At 42.7% G+C, this 24382-nt stretch overlaps 1 protein-coding gene across 39 annotated transcripts in view; it reads left to right on the plus strand.

Moving 5' to 3' along the window:
- Positions 1–24382, plus strand: part of KIDINS220 (kinase D interacting substrate 220) — a 94965-nt gene that overhangs the window by 8900 nt on the left and 61683 nt on the right. For 20 of the 39 annotated variants that reach the window (XR_014842573.1, XR_014842575.1, XR_014842577.1 and 17 more), the window contains exons 2-12: positions 143–286; positions 7520–7618; positions 8638–8736; positions 11834–11932; positions 13173–13271; positions 15092–15190; positions 17098–17295; positions 19708–19806; positions 21674–21772; positions 23026–23124; positions 23884–24061. Coding sequence is in view for 34 of the 39 variants with exons in the window: in XM_085020026.1 (XP_084876152.1) it covers positions 179–286; positions 7520–7618; positions 8638–8736; positions 11834–11932; positions 13173–13271; positions 15092–15190; positions 17098–17295; positions 19708–19806; positions 21674–21772; positions 23026–23124; positions 23884–24061 (1276 nt within the window). In the remaining 5 variants the exon portion in view is untranslated. Of the gene's footprint in view, positions 1–142; positions 287–7519; positions 7619–8637; positions 8737–11833; positions 11933–13169; positions 13272–15091; positions 15191–17097; positions 17296–19707; positions 19807–21673; positions 21773–23025; positions 23125–23883; positions 24062–24382 lie in introns of all 39 variants that reach the window. The other 19 variants (XR_014842574.1, XM_021087890.2, XM_085020027.1 and 16 more) reach the window with 1 other exon arrangement.

Raw genomic sequence — 24382 nt, forward strand, 5'->3', positions numbered from 1 at the left:
CTCCTGCCAGTGGAGGTCTCATTTGTACAAGCTCAAGGTTAAGAAAGATGCTGGCGTTAGTAGTAACTGCATTTGTAGTTTGTTTTTGTTTTTTTTTTCCAAACTGCAATTTATTTGTATTTTATCTAATCTGCTTTCACAGGTATTGGAATAAAGATAACCGTAGCTTCCTGTGAACATGTCAGTTCTGATATCACAGAGTGTAATAAATTATGTCGAAGAAGAAAACATTCCTGCTTTGAAAGCACTTCTTGAAAAATGCAAAGATGTGGATGAGAGAAATGAGGTAAGACCGAGTTTCTAAAACTAAATTCTTTTTTAAAATAAATGTTTGTTGACTACCTGCTTTGTACAAGGCGTTGTGCTAAGGATAAAGGTGAGTAAATAAGAAATATGCAGTTCTCACCCTCAGTAATATGGACATAATTTCTTATCGTTAAAAGTACTTTGAATTCTGTATTTTTGGAATACATTTGAATTTACGTAAATGATTGAATATTGACCTCATGACTGAGACTTATGTTTTTTCCCAGATAGAATAATCAGTATTCAAAAGGTTTAGTTACTAAAATCAAAAGTGTTTCTAGGAAGCTTTAGAAGAGCTTCTAGACACAATCTTCTTGTAAACAGATTAACCAAAAAAAAAAAAAAAAAAAAAAAATAGATTAGCCAAACAAAATTAGGACTTTCTGAAACATTTTCTTTCTTGGAGCCTCAACTCTCTTTCTGAGTTGTTCATTCCACACACCTGGGGACTTTAAAGACCCGACCCCTTTGAGAGACAGTTAAATGGGTCATGGGTTCTGTTGAATAAGACAAGCCAGTGTATATTTACCATTTTCATTAACTCGGATTAGATATTTCAGTTCAACAGTACAAGCAAAGTGCTGATTATTTCATCACGAGCAGCCCAGTGGCAACATTTTAGGGACTAATAGACTTTTTGTATGTATTTTTTAAGTGGCAAAGTATTTATGCTTTATAAAACATGAGGAAAATAATCCATTTTCTTAGAACTGTATTTTCAATAAGTGTAATTTTCTTCTTGCCTGTGAATAAGATGCATGAGGAGTGAGGTTAGTTTTACACAGATGTATGCGTGTGCATATGTGTGCACAGATGTGTGTCTGTGTGAGACATGCAAAGAGTTTTAGTTATGACTTTTTTATAGTGGGGAAAAAAGCCCATAACATAAAATTTACCATCTTGACCATTTTTAAGTGTACAGTTCAGGGGTGTTCAGTAGTGTTAAGAAATTCATGGTTATAAAATACCTGCAGAACTTTTTCGAATTGCAAACTCCATAACCACTGAGCAGCAACTCCCTGTTCCGCCCTCCTCCCAGGCCCTGCTAACCACCGTTCTCCTTTGGGTTTCTATGAATTGACTGCTCTGGGCACCTCACATAAGGGGACGCTTCCGGCGTTTGTCTTTTAGGGACGGGCTCATTTGATTTGGTGTGATGTTGGCGAGATTCACCCATGCTGTAGCGTGTGACAAGGTTTCCTTCCTATGAAAGCCGACTGGCCTCCCAGGGTGTGTTTAGACCACGTTGTGTCTCCTCCTCTCCACTGATGGACGTTTGCGTGGTTTCCTGCTTTTGGCTGTTGTGAACAGCGCTGCCGTGACCATGACATGCAGCTATTGTGTGTTTTTAAAGCTGCTGAATCAACAGTTATTACTTTGTTATTTTTTTTTTTTTTTGTCTTTTTGCTATTTCTTGGGCCGCTCCTGTGGCATATGGAGGTTCCCAGGCTAGGAGTCTAATCGGAGCCGTAGCCACCGGCCTACGCCAGAGCCACAGCAACGCGGGATCCGAGCCGCATCTGCAACCTACACCCCAGCTCACGGCAACGCCGGATCGTTAACCCACTGAGCAAGGGCAGGGACCGAACCCGCAACCTCGTGGTTCCAAGTCAGATTCATTAACCACTGCGCCACGACGGGAACTCCCAACGGGAACTCCTGTTATGGTTATTTTTGACATGGGATACCTGATTTTATTACATGGTAACTGTTAATAAAGAATAGTGTACACAAATTTTATTACCATAATACAATTATGATAGCTAATGTTTTTACTGAATATTTATCTAAATATAATAATGGTTCTGGATATTTAGCTCATTTAATTTGCATAGCAACCCGATAAAGAATTATACTCTAATTTATCTTGACTTACAGAAAAATGGCTTAATTCCTTAGTGTCCTAGCCAAGATATTTTCTGGTGAAATCCAGATTGAGCCCTGTTCTATTTGACTTCAGATAAACCATGATCCGTTGGCGCTCTTTTGCCTTTCTTTGAGTCTTCAGAATAAGTTCATCTAATGATAAGATCTATATTTTCAGTGATTCTATATGGAACAAAGAGTATTTTGGTTAGCTGACATAATTGTTCCATTCTGTGATTATGAATAGTCAATAATTGTAAATGAATGAGATAAAATTTGTAATTGGAGATTGTTCATTTTTATAAAAGAACTACTTATGGAAGTATATATTAGCATATATTAGCATATTTGGAATAATAAAATGATAATTTAAAAAGATGAAGTTTTACTTCATAGACATTTTCTTTGGGAATATTGAGAAAGTAGCTTCACTTGGAAGGAAAGAACAGCACCTCGATAAGCGTAAAATTGTATTCATCTTATGCACATAATGGATGACGTGTCCTTGGTGTAGAGCTTAACTTGGCATCAGGCATGAGGCAGCATTTAACGAATATTTACATCCAGCGTAGTGTTATGTATTACATCAATTAAAATTGGACTTTTAAAATAATATTTTGAAACAACCCAGGATTGTTCAATGATGGCTCAGTGTGAAGGTTGCAGAGAAAGTAGCTTTCTCAAGGCACTTTTTTAGCATTTGGCTTCTGTAACTTCTGATAAAATTGAATTCTTAAAGAATTCTAAAAAGGTCACTTCTTTCTTGCCTTTAAAAAGTGAAGTACTTAATTACTTCATGTTAATGTGTTTTGGTTATCAGTGTCCAAAAGAGTTCTTAAATGTTACATCAATAAAATAAAATAATTTGGGGAAAGTTGCCTGATGCTGTGCTTGGTATACAATCAGCTGCACTTAGTAAATTTCCTCCTTTCTTTTTTTCTACTTTATTTGTAAGCTAGATAAATCTCTTGGCCTCTGAATGTTCATATTGATGGCAGGTCTTTGCCCTTTGTAGAGTAGTGAAGGCTTTAATTTAACTGTATTTTTGAAAAGAGCAAAAAGTCACTCTCAATTCTCCTTAGTACAAGGGAATAGTGTTGAGGTTGGACATTATTCTCCTGTCTAAGAAAATGAAATGGAAAGTTAAATTCAAGAGATGAATTTTGTTATGTGCTTATTAATAGACCCTGAAGGAAATTTCAAAGGAGAATTTTATTTATTTGTATTTCTTTTTTCTTATCTTATTTACTTACTTATTAACTTTTGGGGGGCTGAACCCACAGGGTATGGAAGTTCTCAGGCTAGGGGTCAAATCAGAGCTGTAGCTGCCAGCCTACATCACAGCCACAGCAACATGGGGTCCGAGGCATGTCTGTGACCTATGCCGCAGCTCACGGCAGCGCTGAATCCTTAACCCACTGAGCAAGACCAGGGATCGAACCTGCATCCTCATGGTTACTAGTCGGGCTCTTAACCATTGAGGAGCTTCCTCAAAGGAGAATTTTTAAATGTTTTAGTTTCATTTCAGTTATTTAAAGAAGTCTGTATCCTCTGAAGGCAGTGGTTACTTACTTTAAGTACACCTGAATAAATAAAAGTGGGACTACCCTAGGAATTGGGAAGAGCAAAGAGATGCTGAGTAGATGTTTTCACATTGTAGCTTCTGGGAAGCTGAGATGAAATATGGTACCTGTTGTGGGGAACTTCAGTTTGTGTGCAGTGTTCTGTTTTGGTGCAGTTTTTTGTTTGTTTGTTTTTTGCCTTTTGTCCTTTTTAGGGCCGTACCCACGGCATATGGAGGTTCCCAGGCTAGGGGTCTAATCAGAGCTGTAGCTGCCAGCCTCTACCGCAGCCACAGCAACGCTGGATCTGAGCTGCGTCTTCGACCTCCACCACAGCTCACAGCAACACTGGATCCTTAACCCGTTGAGCAAGGCCAGGGATCGAACCTGCAACCTCATGGTTCCTAGTTGGATTCGTTTCCACTGCGCCGCGATGGGAACTCCTGTTTCGGTTTATTTTGGTTTGAGGTTGTTATCAGTTAGAGTAGGGGTTCTGCGATGGTGTAGTTTTGGGGAAAAGTGGGCAGGGGATCTGCTGGGATGTGGGGGGGGGGCGGTTAGGGAGGGAAGGGGCCTGCAGTGCTTCATGTTGCGGTGAAAGCACATGTGCCTGTTCCTAAGGCACTCTGTATCTCACAGCTGTACTTACTGGGCTGGCTAAGCAAGAACTAGTAGAAGAAATAAGATAGGTTTTGTGATAAGGCACAACTTTTAAGGTAAATAGCCTTCTATCTTTTGAGATTGAATGAAACTTAATGGAAACCTTTCCCGAACATCACTTCTCTGTTTGGATAGTGTAGCTGCCAAAATAGTGGCTTACTCAAACTAAGGATTATTTTTCTCATAAAATGACAAGCTGGAGGAGCCATTCCAAGGATGCAGTGGTGGCTTCAGAATATCTTCCAGGCCCCTTCCGGCCCCTCCTCATGCGTGCTGCTTACTTCCACCAGCTGTCTTGCTACAGCTCCTGCACTGTGCCCATAGATCAGGCAGGCGAGAAAAGGGCACAGGCCAACTGAGTTAGTCTAATTGTTGAGCTTCCCTGGGAGACCTGGCCAGAGTGGTGCCCCAGGATTATTTCCAGCTGCGAGTCAGGCTGAACAGTGGAGGTTTTTTAACTGAGCACACTGCTATCTCCAGCAAAATCTTGTGGCTCTAGATAATGAATGGGTCCGGACAACTAATAGTTTCTGCAGGAGAAAGTTTTGACTATTCAGGTCCTTCATTTGGCTTGTTTCTAGTTAATGGAATTCATGACATCTTTCTTAGTTGTATTCTAGTTTTTCGTACACATCTTATTATTTTCCCCTCATGCTCTGAAAGCACCCATCTTTGTGAACTCTGAAATGTGACTGTGAGCCCAGAAAAGAAACAGAAAGCCCCTGAGTCTTTGAAATTACAATTTGGAAAACTGATGTACAATTCATGTATCCTTAGGGCCATAGATTCAGTAAGTTGGCTTTAATTTATATGTTAGACCAGTGACTTTAATATCTCACTTTTTATCCCAGTTATTAGAAGGGAGAAAGATGCTCTAGAAAGTAAGTCAGAGACATTAGAGCTGACCTGGGCAAGCCTGGCGTAATTATTGCTGTCTGTAATTATGACTCAGAATCACAAGCATAATATGTGGAAGGTCATCTGTATAAGAAGCAGCAAGGTTATCATAAAAGTCGTACTCAGACTTAGTGTTTAAAGGATCAACTTTTCGCCTGCAAAATCTGTCTATGCAGAATATCTCATTCCCTCATGACCCTGGTTGAATGACGTGCGACCACCACATATAATTTAGCATCCGTCGTTGTAGAAGAGTGCCTGTGTTTACTTCTCTTTACCTTTGTACTTGAACTCGGTATTTGTGTTTCTCTTTACTTGTATTCTTGTAGTAGCATCTGTTCTATTTTGTCTTGTTGTAATGATTTGCTTGTTTGCGTTTTGCCACTGGTAGATTTTTAAATTCTTTCAGACTTGGCTCACCCATTTACTCAGTATTCGAGGATCTGGGTGGCAGTCACTGCCCCTCACACTAGGGATACAGTATTAAAGAAACCAAACATGCTTCCCACAGTCAAGCTCTTTAGGGCCTTTAGGGGAAACAGACTAATCCGGTGTTAATCCCACAAGTAAACGTGTAATTGCAAACAAGGATTGGTATAGTAAATGAAATTAGAGGGAGCGGGGCTTCCCTGAGGCCTTGGCGTTTGACCCAGGAGTAGTCCAGGGGGTGGCCGTTAGTTGGGTGGGGTAGAGGGAAGACCGAGGGCCCAGGGGTAGGAAAGGGCTTGAAGGCACGTTGGTGAGGAGGGCGTGGCATGGCACAGACGAGGCTTCCAGGTGGGCCTGCTGTGGTCTCCATCATTGAGGTTTTTATAGGGCACAGGCCTCGTAAGGATTCTGTCACTTACCTAAAAAAGAGTGAAATAATGTCATTTGGAGCAACATGGATGGACCTAGACATTGCCATACTAAGTGCAGTTAAGTCAGATTGAGAAAGACAAGTATCGTATGGTATCACTTATACGTCGATGCTAATAAAATGATGCAAAAGAATGTGTTTTATAAAACAGAAACAGACTCACACATTTCCAAATCAAATTTCGGGTTAGCAAAGGGGAAACCAGGAGGGAGGGCGGGATAAATTGGGAGGGTGGGGTTGACACAGACGCGTCAGTGTGTGTAAAGTACCCTAACGAGACCTACGGAACAGCGCAGGGAGGGCGACTCCAGGTTCCGTGAAGTCCTGTGTGGGAAAAAGGAATGGATATGTGTCTATGGATAACTGAGTCACTTTGCTGTACACCTGCAACGACTACAGCATTGCAAATCAGCGATCCTCCAAAAAATAGAAAACAAGACAAAAAAACTGAAAAGGGCAGTAGAAAACCATTGCGGATTTTAGGCAGTGGAATGGTCCCAGAGGAGCATTTAAAAAAAATCACAGGTATTTCCCCCCACACTGATAGACATTGAGTAAGTAGGTACGTAAATAAATACTTGTCTAATTGAACCGAATTTTTGGTGTGGTTTTTTTCTCAGGTACCTTAGTATGTTTTAGCACCCGCAGTACTGTCTGCTAACCCAGTGCTTCTGACCTGTTTCGTATCACGCACTTACAGAAAATGGTCCTGCGCGTACTGCACTTGAGATGGATGAGGCTTGCAGCTGGCGGGAACTTGGCCCAGGGTCCAGATGCCCGGGCCCTGCCCCGTCTCAGGGCTGAGGGAGCACTGCTCCTGCTGCTGGGACTCATTCTGAGCACACAGGCTGGGCAGCTCCATGTAGCTGCTGGGAGATTTAGTTTAATGAGTTCAGGTTATAAGGGAAGCTGTGCAAATTTAATATTTAATATGTTATATTTAATATACACAACACCTATATTGTTTTAATTTTCTCCTTCTAGTCCTGATAAAACATCTTATATATGCAATAAAACATCATATTCTAACTGTATCGTTAGAGAATTTGGTTACGATAGATATTCTAGGATTTTTATCAACTTCGTGGTAGTTACTTTTTGGTGCCTGGAATTATTTGTGTTTACTTATTTTAAATAAAATTGAAGTGCCAAAAACAGACGACTGATTCTCTCATTAAAAAGTTTTATTTTCTCTTTGGCTTTTACATGCTTAATAAACTGAAAACTTAAGAGTTCACATGTGTTTCTAAATGAATGATATACTGTAAATAGCGCTTAACATCATGAAAATGTAAGTGTGGTGTGTTTAACTGGTGTTTCAGCTAAAGTGCAGCATCCTGACAAGTTCTCTGTGCTTCCCTGTCTCTAGTGCGGCCAGACTCCGCTGATGATAGCTGCTGAACAAGGCAATCTGGAGATAGTGAAGGAATTAATCAAGAATGGAGCTAACTGCAACCTGGAAGATTTGGTAGATACTGAAATAATTTACTCACGTGTCTTTTTTGTTTTCCTTTGCTGTTTGTTTTTAAGAAGGGACGCAAAAGTAATAGATGATGGGTTGTCCTTTGTTGTACCTCAGCTCTGCCAGATAATCGCTAAGTCAGTTTTTTTTAATCCAAGAGAAATTTTTGCTTTCAATGAAAGGTCCCAGCTCTTCATGTTTTTTATGTGTAAGTGGCATGGACTGAATGAGGAGCGCATGCAGGTACAAGTAATGCCTACCTTAGAAGATCGCCGCGCCCAAGGCATATTGTTAAATAACTTCCCATAAAGGTATCTCATTACTGTAAATGTCACTGTGTGAGCTAAGCCAGAGAGATGTGGTCCCTCCTGATAAATCACTCTTCCCTTTCCTCTTACTTTCTCTGTTTCCTAGCAATTGTTTTTCAGGGTCACACAGTTGGTTTTTTGTTGGGTTGTTTGTTTTTATGATTCAAATGGATGGTATTGATGGTTTCAGCTGAATGATCATTTCAATTAAATTACAGTACATTCATGAATCAAAGTTAGGCTAGGATACTTGTAACTTTTATGTAAAAAATAAAGGAGAATTGTTCTTTATCACATAGTTTCTAAGCTCATTATATGGAATCGCTTTAACTTAATGGTTGGTAAATGTGCTCTTAAATCTGGCCACAGGCTCTTTAATTTCAGTTTGTAGTAATGGTTGCCGACCACAAGGATTGGCTTTGAGTGTGGGCAGTCATCTGTTGTCCTTTTTGAAAAATGCCATACGTGATTAGAAATCCAGTGAAAAGACAGAACAAGCAGTTGTGAAACCGTTTCTGCCCCATTGTAGTCATACATGTAGACAGACACATTTTTAACAAAGTGTATGCTTGTGCGTGTTATTTTAGAGTGGTTTAGAGTGGGTCAAAGCATGTCAATTTGGTAGGATCATCTGGTATGTAAATTCAGATTTAATTTCCTCACTTGGAGGGTTATTTTTGGTTTTGCGGTGATAGCACTTGTGTTTGTGTGTTCAAGGACAACTGGACAGCACTTATATCCGCATCCAAAGAAGGACACCTGCCCATCGTGGAAGAGCTGCTTAAATGCGGGGCAGCCTTGGAGCACCGTGACATGGTATGTGGTTCTCCTCGTGCCGTCGGCTGGATTCGTGTGCACGTGACAGGCAGGCGTGAAGGCTTGTACTTTGTGTGGGAAGTGATATAATAATGTTTTTAGGATTTGGGACTGGGCATTGACATACCCTCAAGAATGTTTTAAAACCCAGGTGATGTAAGGTACCCCTTTTAGAACATTCTTATTCTTGGCATTTTCTGTTTATCTCAGAGTTTAAAGTTCTGTGTACCGTCAGACACTTCATCACCCTTTGTAATGCATCAGTGGTTTAGGACTTCTGAGAGGTTTTGTTTCCTTGAAGAAGAGCTTTGAGAGGAACATCATGTAGTATAGTTTTAAAAATATTTTCAGTTGTTTAAAGTAATGATTTTCAGAATAACATTTGTAAATTTATTTTAAAATGTAATTATATTCAGATATGCCACCTGTGCTAGCAAGGTATGATTCCTAATTGTCTTAACTCTTATTTGATCTTGGCATCTGCTTAAGCATAAAGGTAAAGAAAGGGCTCATTTCTGGCTTATTCATTCTGAGAACGGCTCAGCCTTTTTGAAAGTTAATTTTAATAGGGAGAAAAGAAGGACTTGAACCGCCTTGATATGTGGCACATGTATTACTTTGCTTATTAAAATGGTGGCGTCTGTAAGACTCGAGTACGACTCAGACATACACTGGTGTATGCAAGACGCGGCCAGCTCTCGGCTCTTTCACGACCTTGACACTCTTGAGGACTACTTGTTTGGCATTTTTAGACCATCTCTCAATTTGGATTTGCCTGATGTTTCTCCTGATTAGGCGGAGGCTGTGCTTTTGGGGAAGGAGGTGCTCTGTCCTGCTCAGGGTGCCACTTCTGGGGACGTAATAGCAGAATGCATCCCTGGTGACGTGTGTCGGCGAAGGTGATGACTGTCAGGTTTATCCACTGTCAGAGTAGTGTTTTCCCTCTGCAGTTAATGAATACACATTTGGGGAAAGATCCGTTGAGACCACATCAATATCTGTTTTCGACTAAACTTTCATTCATTTATTTTAGCATCTGTCAGTGCGTCTTGCATATAGCAGTTATGACTGTGGTGTGATACTGGTGATTTTTCTATTTTGATCATTCCATCTACATTTATTAATTGGAATTTTTCTGTAAAGACGAGTTCTCTCTCTCTATAGAAATATGATTTAGCACTTCCTTACTTTCTGTCATTACAGGATGCTTCAGGCTCAGGTTCAGCTTGTGTTTTCACTGCCTCATTTCCTTGATCATCAGCCCTGGAGTCAGTCAGTTTTCCAAGGAACCCTGGTTCCTTTTATTCAAAAATGGCATTTAGAAACCAGTAATTTAGGTGTTCGGTGTGCTAATTGCTGGTGGGATGTCACTCCTTGTAGCCCTTCTCAGTGGACGGATGTGGGAAATACATGTCTGTATATTAACTCTGGCATATACATACCTCCATTCTGTATGTATCTGTGTGTGTTCAGTATATATCTTAAAAGAGACCAGGTTGATACTGTGAACCCAATCTGCTGTGGCATCCTTTTTTTTTTAATTTGTAACTCTCCTCTGACTGTGAGAAATCTGGCTCTCACTATGTACGTAATGTATTTACTTATCATTCAATTCTAATACACAAATAGGTTCAGAATTTCTACTCCGTACCCCAGAAGAAACAGAGTTGCTACCAAGTACGGTGTTTGGGCACAGTTCTTTTCGTCTTTAGGTACAGAATTCAGTTAAAATGTTGCTCTCCAAAGTTACGGAGGTCAGTGTCTAAGTGATTAGGTGATTCATTTGGAATATAATTCCTTTGTCCCAGTCTGTATTATGTCTTTCCTCTCCACATTCAAGTTGAGTTTTAGAAACATTTACTCTCAGTAGAATTTACTCGCCAGCGGCGGTGGCATATAGTTGGAGGGGTTCTGCCAAGTGCCTGGTGTCGAATGCCCATCACCACCGTCCCTTGCAGAGCAGCTCCATGGCTTCAGCAGCTCCCTCCTGCTGCTCCTTTGTAATCAGACCCTCCGCCCACTCCCCCACCCATGGCCGTCACTGATCGGATCTGTTTTCTCTTTCTATAATTTTGCCCTTTCCAGATTAGGGAAAGTATTTGTTTACCTGTTTCTTAGTGATGATGAAACAGAATCAGAAGGATTAAGTGATTTATATTCTTAGGACCAAATGTGGAATGGTTCAAACACTGATTTTAAAAAGCAAACAAGGAGTTCCTGTCATGGTGCAGTGGAAATGAATCCGACTAGGAACCGTGAGGTTGCAGGTCCGATCCCTGGCCTCACTCAGTGGGTTAAGGATCCCCCGTTGCTGTGGCTGTGGTGTAGGCCGGCCTCTGCAGCTCCAATTTGACCCCTAGCCTGGGAACCTCCATAAGCTGAGGGGTGCAGACCTAAAAGTTCAAAAAAAAAAAAAAAGGGCAAACAAAACATTCGTTTCTTAATGTAAATGGATTCTATTTGTCTCTTTTATTGAACTGCATTACAGTTAACGAGAAAATTGCTAAAACAAAGAATATTGCTCCTGTGGCTTGGAACACAAGGAAAAGTGTCGTGCTGTGAATTCGTACCTGAAAGCAGTGCCCGCTCCTGGGGGCCGTGATCTGCTGTCCCCCACTACCTGGTAGCTTCCTCTCTGTCAGCCGTAGCAAGAGATGCTCCAACCGCCCGAGTGTACAGGGTGTGTTTGGATGCAGGAGTTGAGTCGGATTGCGGGAAGCCTTCTCTGGGAAAAGTCTAGACTCACGTGAGGAGGAGAGAATCTGGGGACGTGGAATGTTTTCTGAAGAAAAATATTTAAACAGCCGAAATAAGTCTTGGGAATTTGGAGGAGTCCAACCTGAATCTTCCCTGTTTCAATTTCCAAAGTATAATACCAGCTTTGAGGTAGTCATTTCTGGGCTAAGAGATGCGCCTTTTTGCAGCTACTCTCGTGTGTTCCTCTGGGGCCCTCGGGTGTTTAAAACCACGTGGTAGTGATTTCTGAAAACAATGGTTTTATAAAGAAGAGTCGCAAAAGGAGCTTCGCTGAGGACGTGTTCGGGGGTGGAGACATCTGGTGTTTCATCTCCCTCTCTCCGCCTTTCTTCTCCTTTAGGGAGGCTGGACGGCGCTCATGTGGGCCTGCTATAAAGGCCGAACCGGAGTGGTCGAGGTGCTGCTGTCCCACGGCGCCAATCCCAGTGTGACTGGTCTGGTAGGTGGTGACACGGTGGTGACAAGGTCGCCTGTAGAGGGGGGTGATTTCCTCAGGGAGTGCTTTCGGCTGCTGTGCTTCAGACTTCCTCAACGCGGTCTAGATGTGAGGTCTTAATCGGCTTTATTCACTGTGGAGACGTGTAAGATAATAAGGCAGAATGTTATTTCAAAACGCAATGAAATTTTTTTTCACAAGCAAACTTATTTCTCAGTTTTTACCAACCAAAAGGCAACTCCTAGAGCTTAAATGTTACTTATTACCATGTAGCATTTCGAAAGGAGATTTTGAAATCCTTACGTCGTCTCACCTGTTTTCTGTGGGTCTGCATTCTTAAGCTCAATTTTTTTTTAAAGAAAAGGGACATTTACCAAGTAGTTATGTCACTTTTCTATACATTCTTATGGGGGGTATTATGTGCATTGTTGCTTTGCTTGAGACTTGATCTCAGACTGCAGATTAAGATATTGTTTTACTGATGGGGCTTCCTTTCACGGGGTGTATGTATGTCAGGTCACCATGTTGTGCAATTTTATTTCGGATTTATTCCTCGGTGAGGCTGAAAAAAAGGAACAACTTTATTCAAGTTGATGGAAGGGTTTAGAAAGAAAGGTTTCACATTCTTTTTATTAGTTAGTCTTAGCTGTTGGCTAGATAATTACAGGAAATGTGTTGAAGCTACAAAAATAAATGTGTTCCGGGGAGTTCCTGTCGTGGTGCAGTGGTTAACAAATCCGACTGGGAACCATGGGGTTGTGGGTTCGATCCCTGGCCTTGCCTAGTGGGTTGGGGATCTGGCGTTGCCGTGAGCTGTGGTGTAGGTCGCGGACTCGGCTCAGATCCCGCGTTGCTGTGGCTCTGGCGTAGGCAGGTGGCTGCAGCTCCAGTAAGACCCCTAGCCTGGAAACCTCCACATGCCGTGGGAGGCGGCCCTAGAAAAGGCAAAAAAGGCAAAAAGGCAAAAAAAAAAAAAGTGTCCCTAATATGTATGTATTTAAGGTTGAGTGCATCGTAGGTCCCAGTTATGTGTTAGGAGTACCACGTGTGTTTTTAAAGTGGAGAACCGTCTATAACTTGATTTTTTAAAATATTACTTTGTATTGCTCCCTTTGTTTCTCTTCTTAGCAAATGTGTGTTGTAATAAATATCCACCTAAAAGACTTTCCCTCCCCCCTCCCTCTCCCCTCCCTCCCTCCCCCATTCCCTCCCTCCTTCCCCCCCACTGCCTGTCTCCCAGCAGTACAGCGTGTACCCCATCATCTGGGCGGCAGGAAGAGGCCATGCAGATATAGTGCATCTTTTACTGCAAAATGGTGCTAAAGTCAACTGCTCTGATAAGGTAGGTCAGCAGGACCTTCTCCGGCTTCACTTCGCTCCGGGTGTCTAACCTACACGTATTTTCACTTGACCTCGCGAGGCTGCTCTGATACGTCGTACATGTGTATCTGTTAATATATTTTAGGTAGCGGTACCTCCCGTAGATGCCTCCTCAGAGGTGTTGAATACGTCCTAAGCATCCTTCCACTGTTTCTTGTATCACTTCCTCATTCTCAAGAACACAGAGTTGATTCCCTATCGTCATTTTTTGAAGTTTTCTGTTGCACCTCTTTTTTCTACTTTCTGTCCTATGTATATTCCCTGTATAAAAAACATTGCCAAGCTACTTTTTTAAATTCATACCTAAAATCCTGAGGACGCCCATCCCTCTAATCACGTAAAGGTAGTCCCTGCCTCCCTTTCTGTCCTGTCTTCTGCCAGCCGTCCCCCCAAACTCCCCTGCACGCCAGACCACCGAGTGATGCGGGTGCTGCGTCCATCACTTGCTAACCCCCTGCTCCTGGCACGTGCCCTCTCGTCGTGTGCGGGGCCCTCACCTCATCGGATTTAGCCTCTGTTCCTCCTTCACACTCAGCTCGTGCTCTCAGCTCCAGAAAGCGCCCCAGGATTTTGTTACATTCGTTTTTTTAAGTCCTTAATTGCTCACACATTTAATAAGGACGTTGTGTCACTCTTTCTTGCCTTCGGAGAGCTTTGATGGCGTCTGCGTTTCCAGGCAAAGCCCACACTTTCCGTTGGACCCCAGGCTGTCCTCCCAGGTTCACGTCTTGCCGCCCCTCTCCATCTGCATTAAGCTTTTGGATGCAGAAGCTTATTCACCCTCTGTGGACATTTATGCGCTTCTGTGAAGTAGGCGCCCTGCCGGGAGTGTTATGACCTCCTCTGCCTGATGAGTTCCTGTTTATTGTTTCAAGGCTCAGTTGAGATGTTTTCTTCTTTGTTACGGCCCCATAACTTACCCCGTCACCTTAGATGCCCTTTCTTTTTGTACTGTCATCATTCTCCATACACAGCTTCATTGGAGCGCACCTGTTCTTCTGGAAAGTGGGCATTCATTAAACGTGCATTTCAGTCTGCAGTCTCCCACGTAGTTAAACGTCACTGTGAGTGTTCGTTTGTCTCTTGGTTGCCAGACTCCCCAGCGATAAAGCGTGGTTTATATTCTCTGCTGTCTTCTGAATCACGTTCCAGCAGAATGTGCTTTTCAGAACAGTTTCTAGGCTGAGGTTAGCTTGTCAAGTGTAAAGGCCGACCTGGAGCGGTGGGTAAGGGCACAGCCTGAAGCCAGGCTCGTGGAGTTCATGGGTTTTGCAGCACCTCGTAGCAGATGTGGAGCCTGTAACTGCTTTCTAGGGAATTGGTCGCTGGTCTGTGAAACCGTGATATTGTGGTTTGTACTTGTTCTCGTGATAAAGATTCCACGAGTGAACCCATGTCAAGCAGTTGGAACTGTATTTGGCCCTTAGTTGTTACTGTTTTTAACTGTAGTCAAACTATTGGACTTTAAACTGTGTTTCACAAGATATGGAAGCAAAGCTGGTTGGAAATTAGAGACTGTATGACTTTTTGATGGAAAAATTGACAGATTATAAAAGTTAAAATTGATTAAAATACATTTCATGCATGCAGTGATGAATTGTTACTTCAGGAGAAATACAGTGGGGAAAATATGATTTAAGATACAGGGTTAAAATTGTGATTCACGTAAAGAGTAATCTAAGAATACTCCAAAGTATGATTTTTTTTTTCAAAATTTGTGTTGAGAGCTGGTTTCTCTTAATGTGCCTTTGATGATTTAAAATTTATTATTTCTTTTTATAGTATGGAACCACCCCTTTGGTTTGGGCTGCACGAAAGGGTCATTTGGAATGTGTAAAACATTTATTGGCCATGGGAGCTGATGTTGATCAAGAAGGAGCTGTAAGTATCTTTTCTATCTTTACTGCAGGTGGTAGAGAGAGATTTTTAAGACAGAGAATATTTTTTTCTTAGTATATGCCTAGAAAAAGCTCTCCCTATAGTTCTCAAATGATACTTAGAAAAACAAATATCTTCTTTCTCTTATCCTGGTAACTGTATGTATAGATATTATATATTATGAATATGTGCTTTTAAGGATTTATTGTTAATGCACATACCTTTGGGAGGAATATCTTTTAGTAATCTTAGGATAAATTAAGATACTCCCCAAATCAAATAATTTGAAATATCATTGTGGAAAATATTTCTGTTCTGTTAAAATATGTTTTTTTTAAAATTTTTAAAATAATATCATAATTTAAAAAATATTTTTAGCTGTCACTCTAATAGAAAGATTTAAAAATTTTAAAAATCAGTGGCCAGTAATCTCTTCAGGAGAAGTAAAATGGGGAAAGTGGGCAATAATCTCTTCAGGAGAAATAAAATGGGAAAGATGATTAACTAGAAAGCTCAAAGGTGGTTTCATGAGTCTAACTGGCTAGCAGTTGTGATTCCATATTGAGTGCCTGCTGTGTACCCATCCCTGTGCCAGATGTGCTGGGGATTCTGCGGAAGCCCGTCCAGTTGCTTTTCTTTTGAGCTTGTAAGAATGTAGTTGCAGGGGATGACACTTAAGCTCAAGAAACGATAAAGACTTCTGTTGACACCCGTCAGTATCACATTCTGGGAGGCCGTCATAAAGGATTCTGAGCCGAGTCGCTGCCTGTCTTTGGCTGCAGTGTAACAAAAGTGAGCTCTAAAGCATGCTTGACTTCCTGGCGGAACACCTCCCACCTGCTCCTGTTTTCCGTGTGGGCAGAAGCTGCTAGTTGCTGACCTTTCGAGGGTTTATACTAGTTCAGGGCTGTGGAGAGAGCATGATCCTTGCTTAGCTCTGGAAGGCATACCTTTCACCTGCCTCCTTTGTGGACAGTTGAGCAAGTGGCCGAGAGGCTTGTCTCCGTGATTACTGACTGCTAAAGAATCTGAAAAGATTACATTTTTTATTTTATGTATGTTTTTATTTTTTGGCCATGCCTGCCGCATGTGGAAATTACTGGGTCAGGAATCGAACTCCCTCCCCAAGCAGTGGCAATGTCAGGTCCTTAACCTACTAGGCCACCAGGGAACTCCAGGCTGTGTTATTTTAGTATCGAGAGAACTATGCCTTAGTTTTTGGGGCTGATATACTAACTGAAATATTTCTATAGGGAAATTATATGGTACGTCAAAATAGATCAAAGTCTCAAGAATAAGTTTTAATATTTCTTTCACAGTGAGTGTTTTTAAAAGAATCACTAAGACAGTTTTGAGAATGTGGTTTCTAGATCACTGTGGAAGACAGAAGAATATATGTTACTTTTATTGAAATATTCTAAGCTTATTAATTCATTGTTTTACTTTGGTTTTTCCTATGCATTTTATTATGGATAATTCTTTGAAGTCTAATTGACTTCAGATTATTGAATTTAGAGTGTGTTTAAATTTTTATTAGAGTGCAGTTGATTTGCATTGTTGGGTGGGCTGTGTTTAATCTCGGGGATCGTCCTTTCAGCTATTTTCTATGTTGCTGCGTTAGTGAGAGGGTTTGTTCAGTGTGAATGAGTCTAGTTTCAAGGCGCATGTAAAGAATTCAATGTCATAACGGTCCCATTGGCCAAAGAGAAGTAACGTATCTTCAAAAATGGAGAATATGCTTCCTGTCTACTTTCAGTATGTTTCTGGTTATTTATGTTGCATTTTGTTATCAGAAGTAACTGTTAGTCATAGGCCTCCTATTCGAAAACGTCAGATCTTTGGTTATGACATAAATTCTCTTTTTTTAAAATTATTAATTTCTTGGGCTTTTTTTGGGGTTGGTTTTTCAGAATTCAATGACTGCGCTTATTGTAGCAGTCAAAGGAGGCTACACGCAGTCCGTGAGGGAGATTTTGAAGAGGAGCCCAAATGTAAATTTGACCGATAAGGACGGGAACACAGCTCTGATGATCGCGTCGAAGGAGGGCCACACGGACATTGTACAGGACCTGCTTGACGCAGGAACATACGTGAATATACCTGATCGGGTAGGTCACCATTTCAGAATTTGCCTTCCAGTGGTGACACCGATGGGGGGTGACCTCACGTCGCACCACCTTTTGGGATTCTTCATACATGACACACATTTGAAGGTTTTGTTATCTCTACCTGTAGAACTGATAAGTAAAAAAACTCGTCCATCTTTATAAAAGGAGTTTTAACATTTTTTCCCCAAATAATATGGTTATTGAAAATGTCCTCTTGAGGAGTTCCCATCATGGCGCAGTGGAAACGAATCTGACTAGGAACCATGAGGTTGCGGGTTCGATCCCTGGCCTCGCTCATTGGGTTAAGGATCCCGTGTGGCTGTGGCTGTGGTGTAGGCCGGCAGCTACAGCTCTGATTCAGCCCCTAGCCTGGGAACCTCCATATGCCACAGGTGCGGCCCTAAAAGCAAAAACCAAACAAACGAAATGAAAATGTCCTATTGAAACAGCCCTTCCTGTAGGTGTCCTTCATGGCTGGTGTTACTCGTTGTTCCAGTGCTTCAAATACCACCTTTATACTTAGGATTTTCAAATTTTTAAAGTTGTATCTCTTGCCATAACCTTTTCTCAGACGTCCTCACTCATATGTCCAGCTCTGCTCGAACCCTGCGCTCGAATGTGTAATGGGCTTCGTGTGGCGAAGCGCACCTCATGGTGCCTCATCCCAGAGCTGCTTTTCCCTCCGTCTCTCCGTCTGGGACAGCAGCACAGCATCTCCCCTGCTGTGAAAGCCCGCAGTCCTGCGCAGTAGTCTTTTTTAAAAAATTATCGCAGCATAGTGGATTTACACTGCGCCTTAATCTTGATTTCTCTCTTTTCCTCACCTTCCACATCCACGCCTTCAGGAGGTTCCCCTGGCTCTACGTCCAAACCGCACCCTCTATCTGTCCACTTGCCTTCGTTTCCAGGTCCACCTCCCATCCTTACAGCAGTGCTGCCTTAACCAGGTCTCCTCGTGTTCGCTAGTTCGCAGCGTGATCCGTAGAGCAGCGCATCCTCCGTGTGCTCCAAGACTGCCTCTGGCTCGCGGGATGCGTGCTCCCTCTTTGGTTTATAAGCACCTCTCGATTTAGTCTGGCCTCACGCTTTGTCCTCACTTGTGCCTCTCCCTCCCGTTTCAGTAGTTTGCAGCCATTTTAACCCTTTCCTTCCCCTTCTTGACCACACTGGGCTCGTCGCCGCCACAGGCCGCCTGCAGCTTGCTCTGCCTGGAATGCTGATCTTTATGTGGCTGGCTCCTCCTTGTCCTTCCCATCTCAGCCTAAATGTCACCTCCTCAGAAAGGTCTTCTCCAGCTACCCAGTCTGCCCCATCACTTTCTCTTACATCACTGCATTTTATTTGCATGACAGTTAGCTGACTTTTTCTTTGTGTCTGTCGGTCTCCGGGACTATGGATTTTCCCAGAGCTGGGTGGGAGCTTGTCCACCTTATTTCCCAGCGCCTGGAGTAATAGTCCATGGCGCAAATACTTAGACGCTTTTATTCATTTTCCAGTCTGGACCCACATTAATGCTAACGTTCTCAACTAAAGGGTGTCTGCTGGGGGTTTCTGTACACTTTTAACGTGGAAGTTAAGATACTTCAGCGTGGCGTCAGACTCGGTAATCCTCAAGGACCTGCACCTTGCTTTCCAGCCCGCCGGGGCCCCCTTAGGATTGAGACGAGCCGTAGGTGATGGAATCACCCAACCCAAACCCATGCGACTGGTCTGTGATTTAGCAGTTTAACAAAGGCCATTTGCAGCATTTGAAACACGGGGAGATACAATTACTAGTGATTATTGCTTGGTGAATATAATTTCAGGGCAGAGATGTCCTTGGGAGGTAATGAGCTTCATTCGTCTACGCCTTGTACTGGGGATGAGTCAGTCTGGTGCACTGCTGGCCTGCAGTGCCAAGTCCATAGGATATAGGTGCTATTCTGGGAACCACCCTTCTCCCTTAATTAAACGTGGTGATAAACCCACAGATGGCTCTAGCTTTACAGCTCCTTTTTTTAGAATCCATGGCTTTTGTCATCTAGCATCATTCCAAGGGATTTGTGTTATGTAATTTCCAAATGCCCATCTGGTTCATTGACAGCCATGGGTCCTCTTATTCAATTTACATTTGAAATGAGAGGTTACCTGCAAAGAGAATGGCTTATTCTGGGTGACTTATCCTTTTAAACTTTTTGTCCGGAAATCTCAGGTATAAATGTCCTCATTTTGAAGTATAAAGTCTTCTGTCCCTTATTCTGAAGGCTGTTCATATTGGTAACTAAAAACTTTCTATTATTTAGAGATAGTGTTTTTCCCCAAGGATTTTTCAGGAAAAAAAAATCTATTGATATTAACACGTGGATAATCTTCACTTCAAAACAGTGTTTTTTGTTTTCATCATCCCTTCACCTTGGTTTTTGGTCTTTTCAGAGTGGAGACACTGTGTTAATTGGCGCAGTCAGAGGTGGTCACGTGGAAATCGTTCGAGCGCTTCTCCAAAAATATGCCGATATAGACATCAGAGGACAGGTGCGTGTGAATACAGTGCTGTTTCCTATGGAGATAAGCTTATAAACCCTCGTCTATGTAATGGGTGCCGATTCTGTTGTTTCACTGCCATTATCATGCGATTTCTGTATTCGTGGCAAGTTAGACAGAAGTAAACCATAAAGAAGCTCAGGTTTTTCAAATACACCTCCTTTCCTTATGTCTAAAGAAATATCGAAATTCAGTCCTGAAGTGGGTGGTTTGTGCTGTGGAGACAGTCGGAGGCACGCTGAGTGTACGCATCCTGTTTTCTTCAGCAGCCCCCCTGTTTGTCTTCTTCATACGTACATTTTCCTTCTATTCCTGTTGTTTTATCTTTCTTCCCCTTTTCTCCCATTCTGTTAGCCTTTCCCAGGACCACTTGGTTGTGCCTGTGAACTTTGCTGAAGGCAGTCAGAGCTCATAGAGCTGTAAAGGTTACCGATTTTAGGTTAAAAGCGTCTCTGAAGTTGTGAATTTATCTGATATGTCAAGAGCTTTAGATTAAAAAAAAAAATCTTGCTTAACAGCCCATTTTGTGGTTGGACAGTCTGCGTTTCTGCTCAGTCTTTTCCTTGCATTTAGCTTCTATCCAAATCTATTTTTGAATCAAAACAATAAATATTGTACCAAATGCCATGAGCCTTGCCTGTAAGAACCGTATATTTTAGTTAGGAAGGTTTTAGTTTGTTTCGTTTATATTTATTCTTAAGTTTTAATGTGACCATGGAAAGTGATGCCGCTTTGGAATGAGGTAGTATGCGATTGATCGCCTAGTGAAAGGTTCCAGTGTACAAGACTTGATGTGGGGAAAGCAGGCCTTAAGAAAGCTTTCAAAGGAAGGGCGCATTTGAGCTAAATTTGAAAAACAGGTTGGGATTAGGGAGAGAAAAGGAAGGCTGGGTAATCCCGGCAAGGGTAGTGGAAGAACGGGATGAGAAAGCTCAGGAAAAGTGGACGGTGAAAGATTGTACTCCCCAGCTGGTGAATAAACCAGGTTGTCACTGGGACCGTGGGCAGCGTGGGACGAGAGGTGGAGGCAGAAAGGGAAGTAGGGCCAGAGGGGCGTGGGTGCCGCTCGTAGAAGGTTCGGAAGCTGGCGTGCAGTTCTGAGAAGGGGACTCCGGCGAGGAAGCCTTGGTGCAGGAGATCTTGTGTGGCAGCAGCAGAAAGTCATTCGCCTTCTCTTGGGTGTTAAATCATCTTTTCGCTAAAAGTGGGTCACAGGAGCCTCTGTGTAGACTTTCATCTAACTCCTGTGTCGGTCAATTCTGGTTTCCTATGTTTTAGTCAGTCGTTCCCCCCACCCCCCACCCCAGCTCTGTTTTCAAAGTCCATATAGATCGATTTTTGGTTTAAAACTAGAATTTTAAAGAATCTGATGAAGATCAGTATATGGGTACGGGGAGGAGATTAAGAAAGCTGGAAATGCTAAAACGGTTCACCTTGTGTTTGTGTGGTATTTCTCATGCATTATCTTTGAAAAGATTGGGCAGACGAACAGCCAAAAGCCAGGGGTCCAAATATTTACCTGATTTATCAGAGGATGCAAAGCTTGGGTACTGATGACTTCCGACAGGGCAGGGTCCTGAAATCTGATCGCGTTCCCGAAGCACAGCTCACTTATCAACTGTGGGGGGTCGCTGCTTTTTGAGTCAGGAAATATTAAGTGTTCCTAGGCTTCTTCCATAAAGAATTTCTCACAAGTAAATGCAAGAGAGAATCAAGATTCCTGTTTTCTCTCACGCTGCTGCTTGGTAAGATCTATTCATACTTTAATAGAAGTGTTAATAGTATTATTTTATATTTCTAAGTAGCTGTTTATAACATATTGTATATGAAGTGATTGTTGGTTTTTTTAATTATATAGGACAATAAAACTGCTTTGTATTGGGCTGTGGAGAAAGGAAATGCGACAATGGTGAGAGATATCCTGCAGTGCAACCCCGACACTGAAATATGCACGAAGGTATACACTTCTCTCTTGTCTCAGCAACACCGAGTGCGAAATATTAACACTGCTTCTTATTTTCAGTTTTTACAGTGGTTTGATACTGGAATTATGCTGGTTTTACGGTAAAGTTCTGTATTGAATTGAAGAGTAACTTTGTATCCTTTCAGGAGCTAGGTATTCCCAGGAGAATGCGTTGTGTAATTTGTTATTTTAGTTGAATACTTGCAGGAAGTGTGGTATCAGCTCTTCGTAAATTGTGGACAGATCATTCCCCCAGAAATATTTCAGGCTCCCGTGGTTTGGAAGGCAGACCACGTTTCCTTTTGAAAGGTCCCTGTGAGTGACTCCCCAGGCCAACCACTTGAGTTTGTTTTACTCAAATCATGTGGAAAGTGTAAAACTGTTACGACTCGAGTCGTCATATTTGACGTCATGTGAAACAGTTTTCCAAGGGAGAATGTATTTGAAATTCTGGACTGAAATGGCAGGAATTCTTAACGAATAAAGCAAACTTATGAAATCACCCATAAAACCCTCTTATTTCATTTGCTGTAGATTTTGGAGCAGCATTTTCTAAACCAGTGATGATAACCTCAGTGCCCTCGGGAAGAGCGTTTCCTGGGGTATCTTCTGGTTTACAGGTGGTGGCTCCTGGGTAATCTTTTTTCTTTTTCTTTTGGACCATGTGGTCCCATGTGGTTTCTGAGCAACGTTTGCTTTTTCCTAATTCAGAGCTGAACTGTGGTTTCTTCTTATTCCTCTTAATTTGGTTTTGAAAGCAATTGTGAACTCCTTGGAGGTTTTGCCAAGGCATGCCGCTTGTACGAGCCCGTTTGCCGTGTTGTAGACAGAGGTGCTGGTGTAGACATCTGACAGGTCCAGATGCTGGCTCGCCTGGACATTCAAGGCTGGGGGCTGCGGCGGTTGGTGGGGAGATGGTGAGACAGGGCAACAGCCTCTGGAGGAGCTGCCCGGATGGCGGATGGTGTGGGGACCTGGGAATGGCAGGAGCAGCGAGCCCAGGGCAGGAACGACTGATAGTGATGGGCACATCCCGTGCCCCTGAGTGAGATAAAAGTATTGTGATACAAATGATTGGCTGGGAAAGGAAGGCACTTGCTTGTTAGTTTTCCAACTATGTTTTCTTGAGAACGTTTTCAATATAGACTTCTCAGATATTTGAATTCTTGACATGTGTGTTTATGTGGCTTAAAACAGTGAGGAATAAAGGTGTTAATCCAGCAACACCTTCTTATCTGTGCCCACAGGATGGTGAAACACCTCTTATAAAGGCTACCAAGATGAGAAATATTGAAGTGGTGGAGCTGCTGCTAGATAAAGGAGCTAAAGTGTCTGCTGTGGATAAGGTAAGCATCCAGGCAGGGAACGTTTTTCAGAGGGCTGTTGGTGGCCTCGGGGGGGGGGGGGGCGATTTTACTTCGCGGAGGGAGAGGTTTCTTGCTGGGGATATCCGTGTGGGATTTGGATGCTGTGGTATCTTGATAGTGTGCTGAGGAGTGGGCGGCTCAGCGTGCTGTGAAAGCGGCAGCTCTAGCTGACCTGCCAAGGCTCACAGCGGCTACAGGGAGCTGCACTGACCACATGCAAGGAGGCTGTCCCAGGTGGGGGGCTTGTTGCGGAGAAAGGGGCTGGAGAAGATATGCTCAAAGCTGCCTGGCGCTCACGTTCACTGGCGGGGTGGGGGGGACAGTGTTCTGCCGTATGTCCTCCTCTTCGTCCTTTTATTGAAATGTTCACGGGAGTTCCCGTCATGGCTCAGCGGTAATGAACCTGACTCGTATCCATGAGGATGCAGGTTTGATCCCTGACCTTGCTTAGTGAGTTAAGGATCTGGCACTGCCGTGAGCTGTGGTGTAGGTCGCAGATGTGGCTCGGATCTGGCATGGCTGTGGCTGTGGTGTAGGCTGGCAGCTGTAGCTCTGATTCGACCCCTAACCTGGGAACCTCCATATGCTGCACGTGCTGCCCTGAAAATTCATATAACTCATGCAGTCTCTGCAAAATGTGAAAAGTTCAGATTTTCTGTGATTTTATAGAAACATGAAAATTGTACATTCCATGTGTAAACAACGTGACCGGTCGGGTTTCCTGCCCCTGTGTTGCAGAAAGGAGACACTCCTTTGCATATTGCTATTCGTGGCAGGAGCCGGAAGCTGGCGGAGCTTCTTTTAAGAAACCCCAAAGACGGCAGGTTACTTTACAGGCCCAACAAAGCCGGCGAGACGCCCTACAACATTGACTGCAGCCATCAGAAAAGTATTTTAACTCAAATATTTGGAGCCAGTAAGTATGGGTTTTGTATCTGAGATTTTAAGAAGTGACTGTCTATGAAGAAATTGAGACCAACGGCAATTTGGCAGGTACCGCTTAACTGGAGCTAATGCAAGTTGGGGAAGTTATTGTTTTACTGTGGAAAAATAGCTTTTGCTCTCTTGCATTGTACTCTGGCATTCTGAATTAAGCGCATTCAGAGTCAACAGTCAGCTTTTAAGACCTCCAAAAATCTTCCTGCTTTTCTAAAAATCTTTTCCCTGGTTATTCTCACAGGTATACTTTCATCAAAACGTGCTCTCTCTTCCGAGCAGGCCTCAAGCACTTCAGTTT

This window comes from Sus scrofa, chromosome 3 (genome assembly GCF_054392235.1).
Source record: "Sus scrofa isolate SSC_HxYL_T2T_F1_AM1 chromosome 3, Sscrofa_HxYL_maternal_Yorkshire_Landrace_v2.0, whole genome shotgun sequence".
NCBI lineage: Eukaryota > Metazoa > Chordata > Mammalia > Artiodactyla > Suidae > Sus > Sus scrofa.